Here is a 12576-nt window from a genome sequence, read left to right on the forward strand (position 1 = left end):
CCCCCCCCCCATGGACCAGTCTCAGCTTTCACTCGTTGCTTAGCACCAGGTGATGCTTCTGTTCTGCTCCATGTCTGACCCGGTGATAACGCCGGTGCGCTCAAGCTCAAACGTGTGAGAACTGCGGCAGCGTAGCTTATTCCATCAGTGAGGAAACGGCTGTAAACCGATTGGAACACCACTCCTGTTTTTATTAGTAATTGACTCATGCCCGTTTGATGAATACTGTTATTGTGAGAGCTGTGGAGCAAAAACTAACGCTAATCTCCTCTGAAAATACATCAGTAAGTCACAAAGTTTTTTTTTTCTAGCCTTTTTATTCCCTGCTTTTCTCTTGGGAATTGAAAACGTTTTCTTGCTGGTCTGGTTTTGATAAATCTGGTATTTTCTTGAATGAATTGATACATTTTTAAGCATGGGTGAGGACTGCCTCTTGGTCTGTAGAACTGTGGGGCCTCCTGGTGGACATGTATGCTATTACACTGTGGGGAGCTGGTTCCAGTGTTCGGGACATGACAAGACTCATTGTTGATGTGGTTCGGCCTCACACAGACACACATGCACTGACTCAGCACTCAAGATACTCATGAATAAACCATGCCTATGGTTACCATGTCTCCTCAATCACAACACAATGTTTTTCCTTGTGAAAACAGCTGCATAAACATGTCCGGTGGCTAACAAATACTTTTTCTCACTCTGTTTTTCTGCAGTCACAATGATCCCAGTTCTGTTTTTGGTGGCAACCACAATAACACCCAATTACTCTTCCAGTGGAAACCAAACCAGCGGTAAGTACACAAACATACCTCATCCCAACGTGATTCTGAACACCATGCTTATACAACACAATCACACAGGTTCCCTTGTCAGTTGATGCTGTTGTGCTTGCCTATACAGTCTATGACCGGCATGTCTGCTGATGCTAGACAAGGGTCTCTTTTTGCAGTCTTTACCGGATCATAGCAAAGCAACAACAGATTGAGGACAGTAATTTGGAGCTTGTTGTGCTCCTTCTTAAGCTGAGACAAATGCTAGCTGTAGAAACCTCCTCCTAGTCTGGCCTCTAAGGCCACACCTCTGCTGCAGAGTTACTGCCAGCTTGAAATGAGCTTGTTTGGCCCCTGATACTTATCTGGGTAGACAAAATACTTCTGAGGTAAGTTCTTAAATCAGGCTTGTGTCCAGACCATAATAATGGGGGTCCTAGTTGGGCCTTGCCAACCATAATTCAGACCCATTCCCCCCCCCCCCCCCCCCGGACCTCTTCCTGGCTGGGTGTTGACTCTCTGCTTCCTCCCTGTCTCTCCAGAGGACCAGCCCAAGAGCCAGCACATCCTCCCCACTCTGCTGGTTCTCTCCCTGCTGCTGGTCATCATTGTGCTCCTGGCCTGGTACTTTCTCAGGTAAGGCCACACAATCATACATTCACTGCCTCCATGTAGGCATGGAAAAAAGAATGCACACAAATGCTGTAGGATTACACTAAATCACACTCATAGATAATGGCCAAAAGGTCATACATTGTGTGAATAGGAATACACACACACTCACACACACACATACAGACATGCATAGAGGGAAGGGGCAGGACATATGTGTGATGTCACCTTTCCTCCTTAGTCATAGAGGCGGAGCCCGTTCAGGAAGCTAGCCTTGCTCACGCTGTTTAAACTGAAAGCAGGCAGACAGACAGACAGAGTTAGTTCCACACGGCAGCTTCTACCTTCAGAGTCTGTGGGCTCCAAGTCTGGCCTCTAATGAGCAAGAACAACATTTCAAACTTCAAATGGTAGGAGACATGTTTGTTTGTTGTTGTTTTTGCATCTGTGGGTGTTTTTATGAAGTTCAAACTTCACTTTGTGTCTATCCGTTTCTCTCACTTCTTCTCTCATTATGTCTCATCTTTCTTTATTTTCTTTGACAGGTTAAGAAACCAGAGAAAGGCTGTTGTCACCACAGTCGACAAGAAGATACCGAATGGCATTTTGGAAGAGCAAGGTGTGTGTGTGTGTGTGTGTGTGTGTGTGTGTGTGTGTGTGTGTGTGTGAAGGGGTTCCATCTCACAGTTGTGGTTGGGTTCAACTTCCTGGTTAGACACTGTAAAGAAGAGCACAAATAAATGCAAATGCACATCAGTCTTTCAAATCACAAGTGCTAACAGTATGAGTACATAACATTTACATTACCTACATTGACATAACCTAGTTCAGGCTTAGAAGGTTTTACATGTTAACCTTTACATGTTAACCATCACTATAACGAAATTGTAACGATCACTGTAACAACTTTGTAACTATCACTGTAGTTATTAGTATAAATATATTGTCTAAAATGAGCAAATCACTTGAGAGCATCTGATGTATTTGTAATGTCAAGGTACTCTACCGGATAACTAGTGAAGGGTCAGGTTTGAACATCTTGGCTTGGTCAAGTTTCATGTGAACAGCCACAGCAAAGGAGCATGCATCCACAGCAACGGTGATTGCACTGCTGATTTGTCTTGAGAGAAAACATGTTGGCGTCCCTCACAATGTTGGATGTGTAACATTATGAAGGAGTGCCTGCGTGAATTCCAGCCCTGCTTCAGCTTGTATTGAAGTAGGCGTTGTTTAAACGTGAGAGGTAATTTGAGAAGGTGGAAGATTTTTCTATCTGATACCACAAACCTTTATGGTGTGTAACTTTAACCTCTTGATGCTTATTTTGAAAAGCTGAAGACATACTGAGTGTGTGTGTGTATGTGTGTGTGTGTTGCTACGGTGTTGCACACAGCCTTTCCACCAGGTTAGCTACTGTACTACAGTACTGGTTGGACAATAATGTACCCTCCTGTCACTAAAACAACTCTTTATGGAAATCTATGTTATTTTGACCTCTTTAAAGTCCTTAATCATTAACCAGTGTGGCTATTAGGGTACTGTGATGTTTCCTGTGGTGTAGAATGTGGCTTGTGGCTGTGGAGTCTAGCCTTCTAACAGCCTTTTAAATCACAATCTCTGGAAGAAGTTCTCCGTCATGGTTCAGTGTCAAGCATCTTAAGCGTTTGTAGTACAGAGCACTGCAATGGGATACTGGTGGATTATTCATGCAAGTCAATTTGTACTCAATCTGAGTTGATTTTGTTGTTTCCGATGGGTCGATCGTCAAGTCCATTTAACACAATCAGTGCATCCTCCTGTGTGAGAAGACCCATGGATATAGACAGCTGTTCAAACCCCCTCCTCTTCTTTCCTCTCTCCTCTTCCCTCCCCCCTTACAGAACAGCAGACTGTGGTGCTGCTCCCCAGATCCCCTTCGGCCTCTAAGATCTACCTCCCCATCCCCGTGGACTGCCTGGAGGAAGAGTTCCGGCTCCGCTCTGCTGACGATGGCAAGCTCTTCAGGGAGGAATTCAACGTAGGTGACCCCCCAACCACCACCCCAACCCCCTGACCACCACCCCAACCCCCTGACCACCACCCCAACACCCCGAACACCACCCCAACCCCCTGACCACCACCCCAACACCCCGAACACCACCCCAACCCCCTGACCACCACCCCAACCCCCTGACCACCACCCCAACACCCTGAACACCACCACAACCCCATCTGTCGAGCTTTCTGCTCTCTTGGATTTAGTATTTTTGTGACTATAAAGAAAAGGCTTTAGAGCTGTGGTAATGTGATTGTTTAAAGTTATTAGCTGCTAGGTGATTGTTTAGGGCTGTGTGTGTGTGTGTGTGTGTCACTTGCATGAATGTGTTTGGAAACAGTCAGGAAAATATGTGTTTGACAAACGCATCATGCATTTATGATAAATCACAATTCTATTCAGGGCTATGGGTCAACCGAGTCAGTAATCAGAACCAATGATTCACAGACTATATTGCATACCAGTATGAATTCTAAGTATTTCCTCACATTGAGGAAGTGCTGCCTTTAAATGGACTTTGTATTGTTGGCTGTAGAGGAAGTCCTCAAGCTGGACAAAGAACCATAGAATGCACTCTCAGCGGCTGTAAGTCAGTCTGGACAGTTTTCATGGCAGTGTGCAAATGTAAACCTGTCGTGACACCTGTGACAGAAGTGACTGTAGTGCGTTGCTGTGTTTCAGTGCCTGCCCAGCGGCTATACCCAGGGAACGTGCGACGAGGCCAACAAGGAGGAGAACAAAGACAAGAACAGATACCCCAACATTCTACCATGTGAGTAGCGCTCTGCTCTGAGCGCTTCTATTCCTCCTTTTGTGTTCAAAAAGTGTTTACACCTTTGGTGTTCGCTGGTCAAAATTGACCCGTGTTTGAATACATTGACAAGTACTGAATTAAAGCAAAAAATATCATACAATTAAATGTTTTATCTGCCAAGTAACATATTAGCCATCCATATCCATAGTTAAATATGTATTACTTTGAATTTTACGTAGCTTACTCAGTGGCGGATTTAGTGATTTGAGGGCCCCAGGCGAAGACAGGCATGGGGCCCCCTTAACTCCTATTCTCACTCGTTTCAATCCTTATAATAATTATGAATATAATAATAATAACTACAGAGGGTACAATTTCTGGAGCAATTGTAAGGTGTGCTCTATGAGACTTTAAGTTTTTCCTTTCTAGCGATATTTTCAAGCATTTAGCATACTCATATTGCATTAAGTCATTAAGAACCCCCTTTGAAACAAGCTATTGTACAACATTGTCACAGGCAGTATTTCAGATGGAATTGCGATTCAAACAATACCATCTGCTGACTGAAAATGCCCCAAAAAAACATAAATAAGCTTCACATTTATTTAGGGGGAAATGGCTAATTAAAAAAAGTTTGCTGGTAGCGATCATTGTCAGTAACAATGCCAAATTTGGTCTCAGTATAGAGACCTGCGTGGAGAAGCTGACCCCGATAAATTGTGCAACGAGCAAGCTAGCCTATAGTAACTGCTGTTATAACAGCAGCTACTAAGGTGACCAGAAGCATGACCCTGAAAAGGAGGACACTTGGGTCCAAAAAGGAGGACAAAGGGTCAAAAAGGAGGACAACCCCAAAAAGTTGTTGAAGGGGGGGGGGGGAGAGTAAAGCAGAGTGTCCGGCAGACCTAGTATTATCCTTGTGCCGTTGCGTGTCGTAGGCATGCTTAAAGCCCCTTTCCCCCTACTACTCACGTCAACGTCAATGCGACCGAACTTACAGAAGGAATGATATTGATCTTTGCAGCTCTTACGGCAAAGCGGAGTTCTGAACTCCACGTAGGTTAAAAGGAGGTCTTTCTTTTTGGCGTCGGAAAACTTGCGCGAGTGGTAAATTGCGACGGTGGGCAGGAAGGGTCAAAAAGGAGGACAAAAGGGCGAAAAGACGGACACGCAACAGCGGTCCGGACAAAAGGCTGGAAAACCGGACTGTCCGGCCGAAATCCGGACGTCTGGTCGCCCTAGCAGCTACTGTAGTTAGTATACGAGCAAAACTTCACTGAGCAGCACTTGTGCTAGCTGCCGCATCATTGGATACCAGTGGAGAGAAAAATGATGTTTCCTTCAGTAGTTTCAGTTTGGCAACTACTTGTTTACTCTCGTCTTTGTCTTTCTCTTTTGTGCTCCACTCGGAGTTGCGTTTCATTTAGCACATTGTTTTTTTGCATTCACTTCACTCTCCTACTGTCTCATATTAACCAACTGAAATGACGTGCTTTGCTGCAATCGATGGAATAGTCCACAGTAGAATGGGGTGGGAGGGGAAGCCTGCGTTGAAACAAATAGAATAAACGCTCTGTTGGTACTTTATTGATACTTTTGGGGAAGGTTTTGACTTTAAATCAATTTATGTTATTATTATTATTATAGTTATTATTGATCATATAGTATTATTATGGAGTCTTTCAAGGGGCCCCTGGCAGCTGGGGGCCCCAGGCGGTTGCCTACTTTGCCTAATGGGTAAGTCCACCCCTTAGACTATATTGGATTTACAATGTGCACGTTTTATGCACAAAAAAGGCACCATTCATCTATTTTATTTGGTTATGATGTACAGAACAGGGAAATTATTTATAAGACCATGAGAAGAGGGCAATGATAATGTAATTCCAAAGACAGTGGCCTCATTGTTTGATGTGTATACCCCAGGAAGGTACACCAGGTAAGCATTGAAATGGCATGTAGCAATGTGGCAATCTCCCTCCGACTATTCACAAACACTAGTCTTCCCTCCATGTTGGTCATGTCAATAAGGATCTTTCTATAGGCTGTTAGATATCCTTTGCTCATGTTGACAACTGCAGTTCAGTCAATATTTCAGCATTAATTGATAACCATAGACATGAAAACAGGTTTGACTTTGGCAGAGTGGATGTATCTAGGGGAAGCACAACATACATAGACTATGAGGCAGGGAGCAAATAGAGTTGGATAGTAACACACAGACAACATGGGGATATAGGATGGTGGAGGGCAGCAGCACAATAATACAACAACCGGGAGTGAGAGTAGGAGTATCCGTGCGGCCTTATAATGTCGCCTTATCGAACACGGGCCGATGGGTGAGGTGTAGAGTGCCATGCCTGAACTAGGCTTCACTTATATGCTGCTTCAGAATGGGATGTGGGTAAGACCTCAAAGAAGGTCTTATCAAAATTATGTTACCACTCCCCACCCGTGGGTGGGGGGGATGGAGGGAGGGTGGGGGGGATGGAGGGAAGGTGGGGGGGTTGAGGATGTGAGTGAAAGACAGAGTGGGATGTGTGATTGCTGCATGCTACAATTGAATTCAAGTCAATGCGATTTAGTGGCATGAAACCTGATTGGAATTATTTTACACAATATTAATACACTATTATTGTAGGTTTTATTCATAGTATTTATGTGTTGTAGACCTTTTAATTATTTATGATGATTTGGAAACATTTACTATTTATTTCCCTGCTTAAACGACCCAGAATTATTACCGGGTCAAATTTGACCCACAACACCACAGATGTAACTTTTTTTTAATTATTTAAAGTTATTATTTTAAAAAAAGAAAACAAATCAAATTGTGTTTGATTGTATTCAGTAGACCATCATGGAGGCATTAATGAAGCCTCATTTTGATCAGAAAAAAATAAGGTGTTTGCATGCATCTAAACTTCAAAAAGGGTCAAATTTGACCCGAACACAATAGGAGGGCTAGAACAGTACAGAGGAGAGAACGATTGAGAAAGACAGAAGTCACACCCCAAAGTGATAGATTTGAGGTCTCACCGGCTTCCTGTGCGTAATGTATCACTTACAGTTGTCTTTCTCTCTCTGTTTCTCTCTCTCTCCTTCCTAGTTCCTCGTTTAATTTACTCACCCGTGACCACTTCAGGTTCCACTCTAATGTGTTTTTGTAAACCGAAATGCATGGCGGCCATTGAAGATTTGAGCAGTTCTGTTTGCCTGTGTTGTTAATGTATGTTGTTGTCTAAAGTGTGTCTGTCTCATGAGCAGATGACCAGTCCAGAGTGGTGCTGACTCAGCTGGAGGGAAACCCCTGTTCAGACTACGTGAACGCTTCTTTCATTGATGTGAGTAGAGAGACAGAGAGAGAGAGAGAGAGAGACAGAGAGAGAGAGAGAGACAGAGAGACAGAGAGAGAGAGAGGGGGAGAGAGAGAGAGGGGGAGAGAGAGAGAGAGAGAGGGAGGAAGAGAGGGAGGAAGAGAGAGAGAGACAGAGAGAGCCAGAGAGACAGAAAGACAGAGATAGATTGATAAATAGATTGTAAACAATTCCACATCTTTTTGTCTTGTATTCAGGGGTACACAGAAAAGAACAAATTCATCGCAGCACAAGGTGAGTCTACTGTAAAGCAGTTTCGATGGCAATCTACAGTCGTGGCCAAAAGTATTGGCATTGAATAATTGCGTGTTTTGCAAAGTTAACCGCTTCAGTATTTGTAGATCTTTTTAAACATGTTTCTATGGTATACTGGATAATAAATAACTGGAAAATAATAACATTCAATATAATACAACAAGTCCCCCCTTTTATGGTAATTACTCTGCTCTTATAATCCAATCTGAATGATAGAGTGATTTCACCTGACGAGAACTCGTTCACACTTTCCCATGTGCTGATGATATGATTTAGTGAAATTGTTAGCTTGTTATTTTATGCCAGAGCCCCAAAACAATGAAATGCAGGTTTTTGTGATAAAGTGAAGAAATATTGGGCCCATTAAGCTTTTATTTAAAATGCATCTGATCACCCGGCTCAATAATCGAGAAACACTGAGAATCAACACCACAACAACTGAAACAGCAAACTTTGCAAACACAAAATGTATGTCACCGCCACTTACCTCCATTTCTCAATAACCTCTCATGTTTCAGGACCGAAGCAGGACACAGTTGCAGATTTCTGGCGGATGATATGGGAGCAGAAGGTGGCCACCATAGTGATGCTGACAAACCTCAAAGAGAGGAAGGAGGTTTGTGTTGCTCTGGTGTTGTACTGCCCCCTAGTGGCCGGCATGAAAAGAGTCTGATGCTCTGGAGTCTGGTCTGGCAACAGCAAGATGAAGATGTATTGTATATTCACAGCTAAGCTTCCCTGCGCAGAAAGAAACAGAGAGAGAGCGAAGAGACAGGGAAACTATTTTATAGTGACTTCCTTCCCTTGACAAATTCCTGCCGAGCTGTGAAATCTAACAGTGTTTATGCAGTGTCATAGCAGCCGTGTTGTGGTTCGTGCACTCTACCTTTTAGAGCGCAAACCACTATAGTGAGCGTACTCTGTTAGTGCACATACTATTTCCCCACTGTCAGGAGCTGTTACGGTGCAGCAATACTACCAGACAGCTTATAGAAGTGTTGTGGTGTTCTTTTTCTAACCCTAATACACAATTATGCATGCACGTGTGTGGTTCGAACAGGAAGTGTGGATCTCTGTACTTGAATGCTACTGGGAAGGTGTGCTGTCCTCTGTGGAGATACATCAGAGCCATGATTACTGTAAATGCACAGGACATGCTTCAGTTCATGTAATGGTTATGTTTGTGCATGTGGGCGTGTGCGTTGTCACGCTTGCAGTCAGTTATTGTGTGTCGGTGTGTGCTCGGGATGGTTGAGCCTGTGTGTGTTGTGTGAGCAGGTTGCACTTGTGTGTGTGTGTGTGTGCTACGTGTGTTCACCATGTTCCTCCCTCTCTGCAGGACAAGTGTTACCAGTACTGGCCCGACCAGGGCTGCTGGACCTATGGCAACATCCGCGTGGCTGTGGAAGACTTCACAGTCCTGGTGGACTACACCATACGCAAGTTCTGTGTTCAATACGTGAGTTTCTTCATCCAATGTCCCAAGTGATGAGGAGGGAAGGTGCTTTACGAGGGGCTCTACTGGGGCACATTACCTCAGGCAGGGATTCTCAAACTGTGGGATACGACCCCCCGAGGGGAGCATCGAATGGGGGTCCAATGATGCACTATTTGTATTGTTATATTGTATGTTATGGCCATTTCATATTTCATATTCTTTATTTTATTCTTAGGATTAGTGAGACTTTGTACCTTTAGTATAGGTAGACCACATATTTAAGTTAAGATTCCTATATGTTGATTTTATACACTTTCCTGCCAAAGTAAATTCCTTGTCTGGGCATACTTTCATGGCGATTAAAACCTTTTCTGATTCTGAACTGGGGGAGGGGGGGCAGGATGTAAGGACAGAAAGTACTGTGCATTGCGATGGAAAGGACATCATTTGGATGCCGGGGGGGGGGGGGGGGGGGTGCTATTGTGCTATTGATCTCTTTCTCTCCCCACTCTCTCTCCCCTCTCTCTCTCCCCCCTCCCAAGAGCAGCAGGCCAGCGACGCGTCCAAGACCCCACGCCTGGTCACCCAGCTGCACTTCACCAGCTGGCCAGACTTCGGGGTTCCCTTCTCTCCCATCGGCATGCTCAAGTTCCTCAAGAAGGTCAAGCTGGTAAACCCGTCCTTCGCTGGGCCCATTGTGGTCCACTGCAGGTACAGTGTGAGGGGCTGATATGGACTGGTAGTGGGAGGGTGCGATAGGGGAAGAAGTAACCTAGAATATTACGATACCTTCGAAACACATTCCTCCACAGCGCTGGCGTGGGCCGAACAGGCACCTTCATCGTCATCGACGGCATGATTGACATGATGCACCTGGAGCAGAAGGTCGACGTCTTTGGTTTTGTCTCCAAGATACGAGACCAGCGTTCTCAGCTGGTCCAGACAGACGTGAGTAGGAAGGAAGAACCTGTCGTGAGACGTGGCTTCCTCCCGTGAGACGTCACGCTTTCAGACCCAACCATCCTTCCTGCTTAGACTGCATTTCCGTGGGGACATCAATGTCCTGAAAGAGATGTCTCACGTCCCCTTGTGGTTTTCCCCAGATGCAGCACTCCTTCATCTACCAGGCCCTGCTGGAATACTACCTCTACGGGGACACTGAGCTGGACGTGTCTTCTCTGGAAGGACACCTGCACAAACTCCACAACACCTCGGCTCCCCTCGACAGAGTGGGCCTGGAGGAGGAGTTCAAGGTGAGCCTACCTCACACATTCTGACACGAGACAGGATACCCGAAGAATCGGTATCGTGCCACATTGTATCCACAAGGTTTGTTTGTACGCCCACCATACAATGAGCAGCGATACGGGAAGAGGGGGTGGGGGTCGGCATGGGGAGGAGAAGGAAGCGGTTGGTACATTGACAGCTTGCCCACTACTTCATACCACTGACCTCTCCTGTGTTCCCAAGAAACTTACCAACATGCGAATCATGAAGGAGAACATGAGGACGGGGAATCTGCCTGCCAACATGAAGAAGAACCGAGTCCTCCAGATCATTCCATGTAAGAAACCACGGGCCTCATGTATAAACGTTGCGTACGCACACAAAAAGCTTGCGTACGCTGGTTTTCAGGGACACTTTGTGATGCATAAAGATTTACTTGACGTGAGAATGTGCGAGCCGTCATGGAGTGTTTTGAGCAGACGTGAGAATGTGTGGACCGTTCGCAAAGTCTTGTCTGGCTCTTTTCAATACAAAATAAAGTTTCCACTACTACGTTTATGATGTTGACTATTAAAAAAACATAAAAATAACAGTTTGATCATTAATGTGGATGATCACATCAAAATGCCAAAACCCAAAATGAGAAATGCTGTATAGCCTTATTTTTAATCTGCCACCATTTAATAACTTCTGTTAAACTTGAGGGTGTCAAACGAACAACAAAATCACTCAGGAAATACATGTCACGCTAACCCTATAGCTGCCATGCTGTTACGAAGCGCTACCACTCGTTTCTTAATAAGTAAAGTTTTACATCGGACCATTTCTTCTTAATTTCTGCCATGGTCCAGTTCTCTGAACCCACAGCATTTATGGCCCTATAATAATAATAATGATTTTATTTGTAAAGCACTTAACATTGAGCTAAATATCAAAGTGCTACAGGTTAAACACAAGAAAGGGCGCAAATAGTGACAGTTTTCCACTCCGCCGACTTTCTTTTGTCGCTAATACCTGATGACAGGCCGCCAAACAGGACACATTTTCTTGCCTCCACCTCTGTTGTCAGAACCTCAATCTCACAGTCTGTGAATGTTTTCTTTTTTGCGTGTTTAGCCATTTTACCGTATTGCTTCTAATAAACGCCGCAGCGTGTATTAAATAACGTTCATTTTTGGTGTGGCGTTTATTCGAGGGCGGCGTTCATTCGTAGAAATACGGTATTTCAGAGAAAGAAATGACCTCAGGAGCGCATTTATATAGTCCATCTGCATATTCATTTATGGGAGGAGGCAAGGCGGGGTCAGTGGCTCGTTCACGTGCGGTCAATCTCACGTTGATTGTGATTTATAAAGGAAAGGTGCGCAGGACCTGGCGTACGACCGGTTTTATACATGTGAATATTTCTGTGCAGAGGTACTTTTCGAATTTTGGCCGGACGCCATCTTCTGGTATGAAAGCTGCGCAATCCTTTATACATGAGGCCCCAGGACGTTCTCCAGCTGAACCTGTGTAGTCACAGTGTTTCCTCTTTTTATGTTTTTGACTCGTGGAGGATAAGGAGTGCCTGATTAGATGTGTTCACAATTTAAAAAAAAAAACAAATGAGATTTTTTATCAAATCCCTTCACTTTGATCTACCTTTGGAAGGAAGCGTGCAATAGCGTGAGTGCTGATGTAGGCATGGAAAGCCATTTGTGTGTGTGTGGCCAACCTTAGTTTTGAATCTCTATGAAGACTATGGCAAGTCATTATAACTCTTGCCTGTCAGGCAATTGTCTGGAAATAGATGTGGATTCACCCCCTAGTGTCTAAATGAGATAACATGATGTATTTCTAAATTACCAGCAACAGCAGAATAGCTTATCTGATTTTTTCCCCCCCATGAAATCAGCAGAACTTTCTGCTGAAATCCTTTCCACTGAAAATGTGATAGATACACCACACTTCTTTCTCCTCAGATGACTTCAACAGAGTGATTCTCTCCATGAGAAGAGGGCAGGAGTTCACAGATTACATCAATGCATCTTTCATCGATGTAAGCATCTCCGATCTCTCAATTTGATTACATACTCTACGTGTATCTGTGTTGTCAGATTAGCATAGCA

At 44.4% G+C, this 12576-nt stretch overlaps 1 protein-coding gene across 3 annotated transcripts in view; it reads left to right on the plus strand.

Moving 5' to 3' along the window:
- The window catches only part of ptprea (protein tyrosine phosphatase receptor type Ea), a 53732-nt gene that overhangs the window by 35826 nt on the left and 5330 nt on the right, over positions 1-12576 (plus strand). For 2 of the 3 annotated variants that reach the window (XM_084671100.1, XM_084671101.1), the window contains exons 3-16: positions 714-791; positions 1313-1406; positions 1928-2001; positions 3263-3399; positions 4099-4189; positions 7439-7515; positions 7746-7782; positions 8322-8419; positions 9143-9262; positions 9789-9952; positions 10054-10189; positions 10345-10494; positions 10712-10805; positions 12430-12506. In XM_084671100.1, the coding sequence (XP_084527226.1) occupies positions 719-791; positions 1313-1406; positions 1928-2001; positions 3263-3399; positions 4099-4189; positions 7439-7515; positions 7746-7782; positions 8322-8419; positions 9143-9262; positions 9789-9952; positions 10054-10189; positions 10345-10494; positions 10712-10805; positions 12430-12506 (1422 nt within the window). In that variant the 5' untranslated portion in view covers positions 714-718. Of the gene's footprint in view, positions 1-713; positions 792-1312; positions 1407-1682; positions 1793-1927; positions 2002-3262; positions 3400-4098; positions 4190-7438; positions 7516-7745; positions 7783-8321; positions 8420-9142; positions 9263-9788; positions 9953-10053; positions 10190-10344; positions 10495-10711; positions 10806-12429; positions 12507-12576 lie in introns of those variants that run through there. The other variant, XM_084671102.1, reaches the window with a different exon arrangement.

This window comes from Hypomesus nipponensis, chromosome 13 (genome assembly GCF_054491055.1).
Source record: "Hypomesus nipponensis isolate SF chromosome 13, ASM5449105v1, whole genome shotgun sequence".
NCBI lineage: Eukaryota > Metazoa > Chordata > Actinopteri > Osmeriformes > Osmeridae > Hypomesus > Hypomesus nipponensis.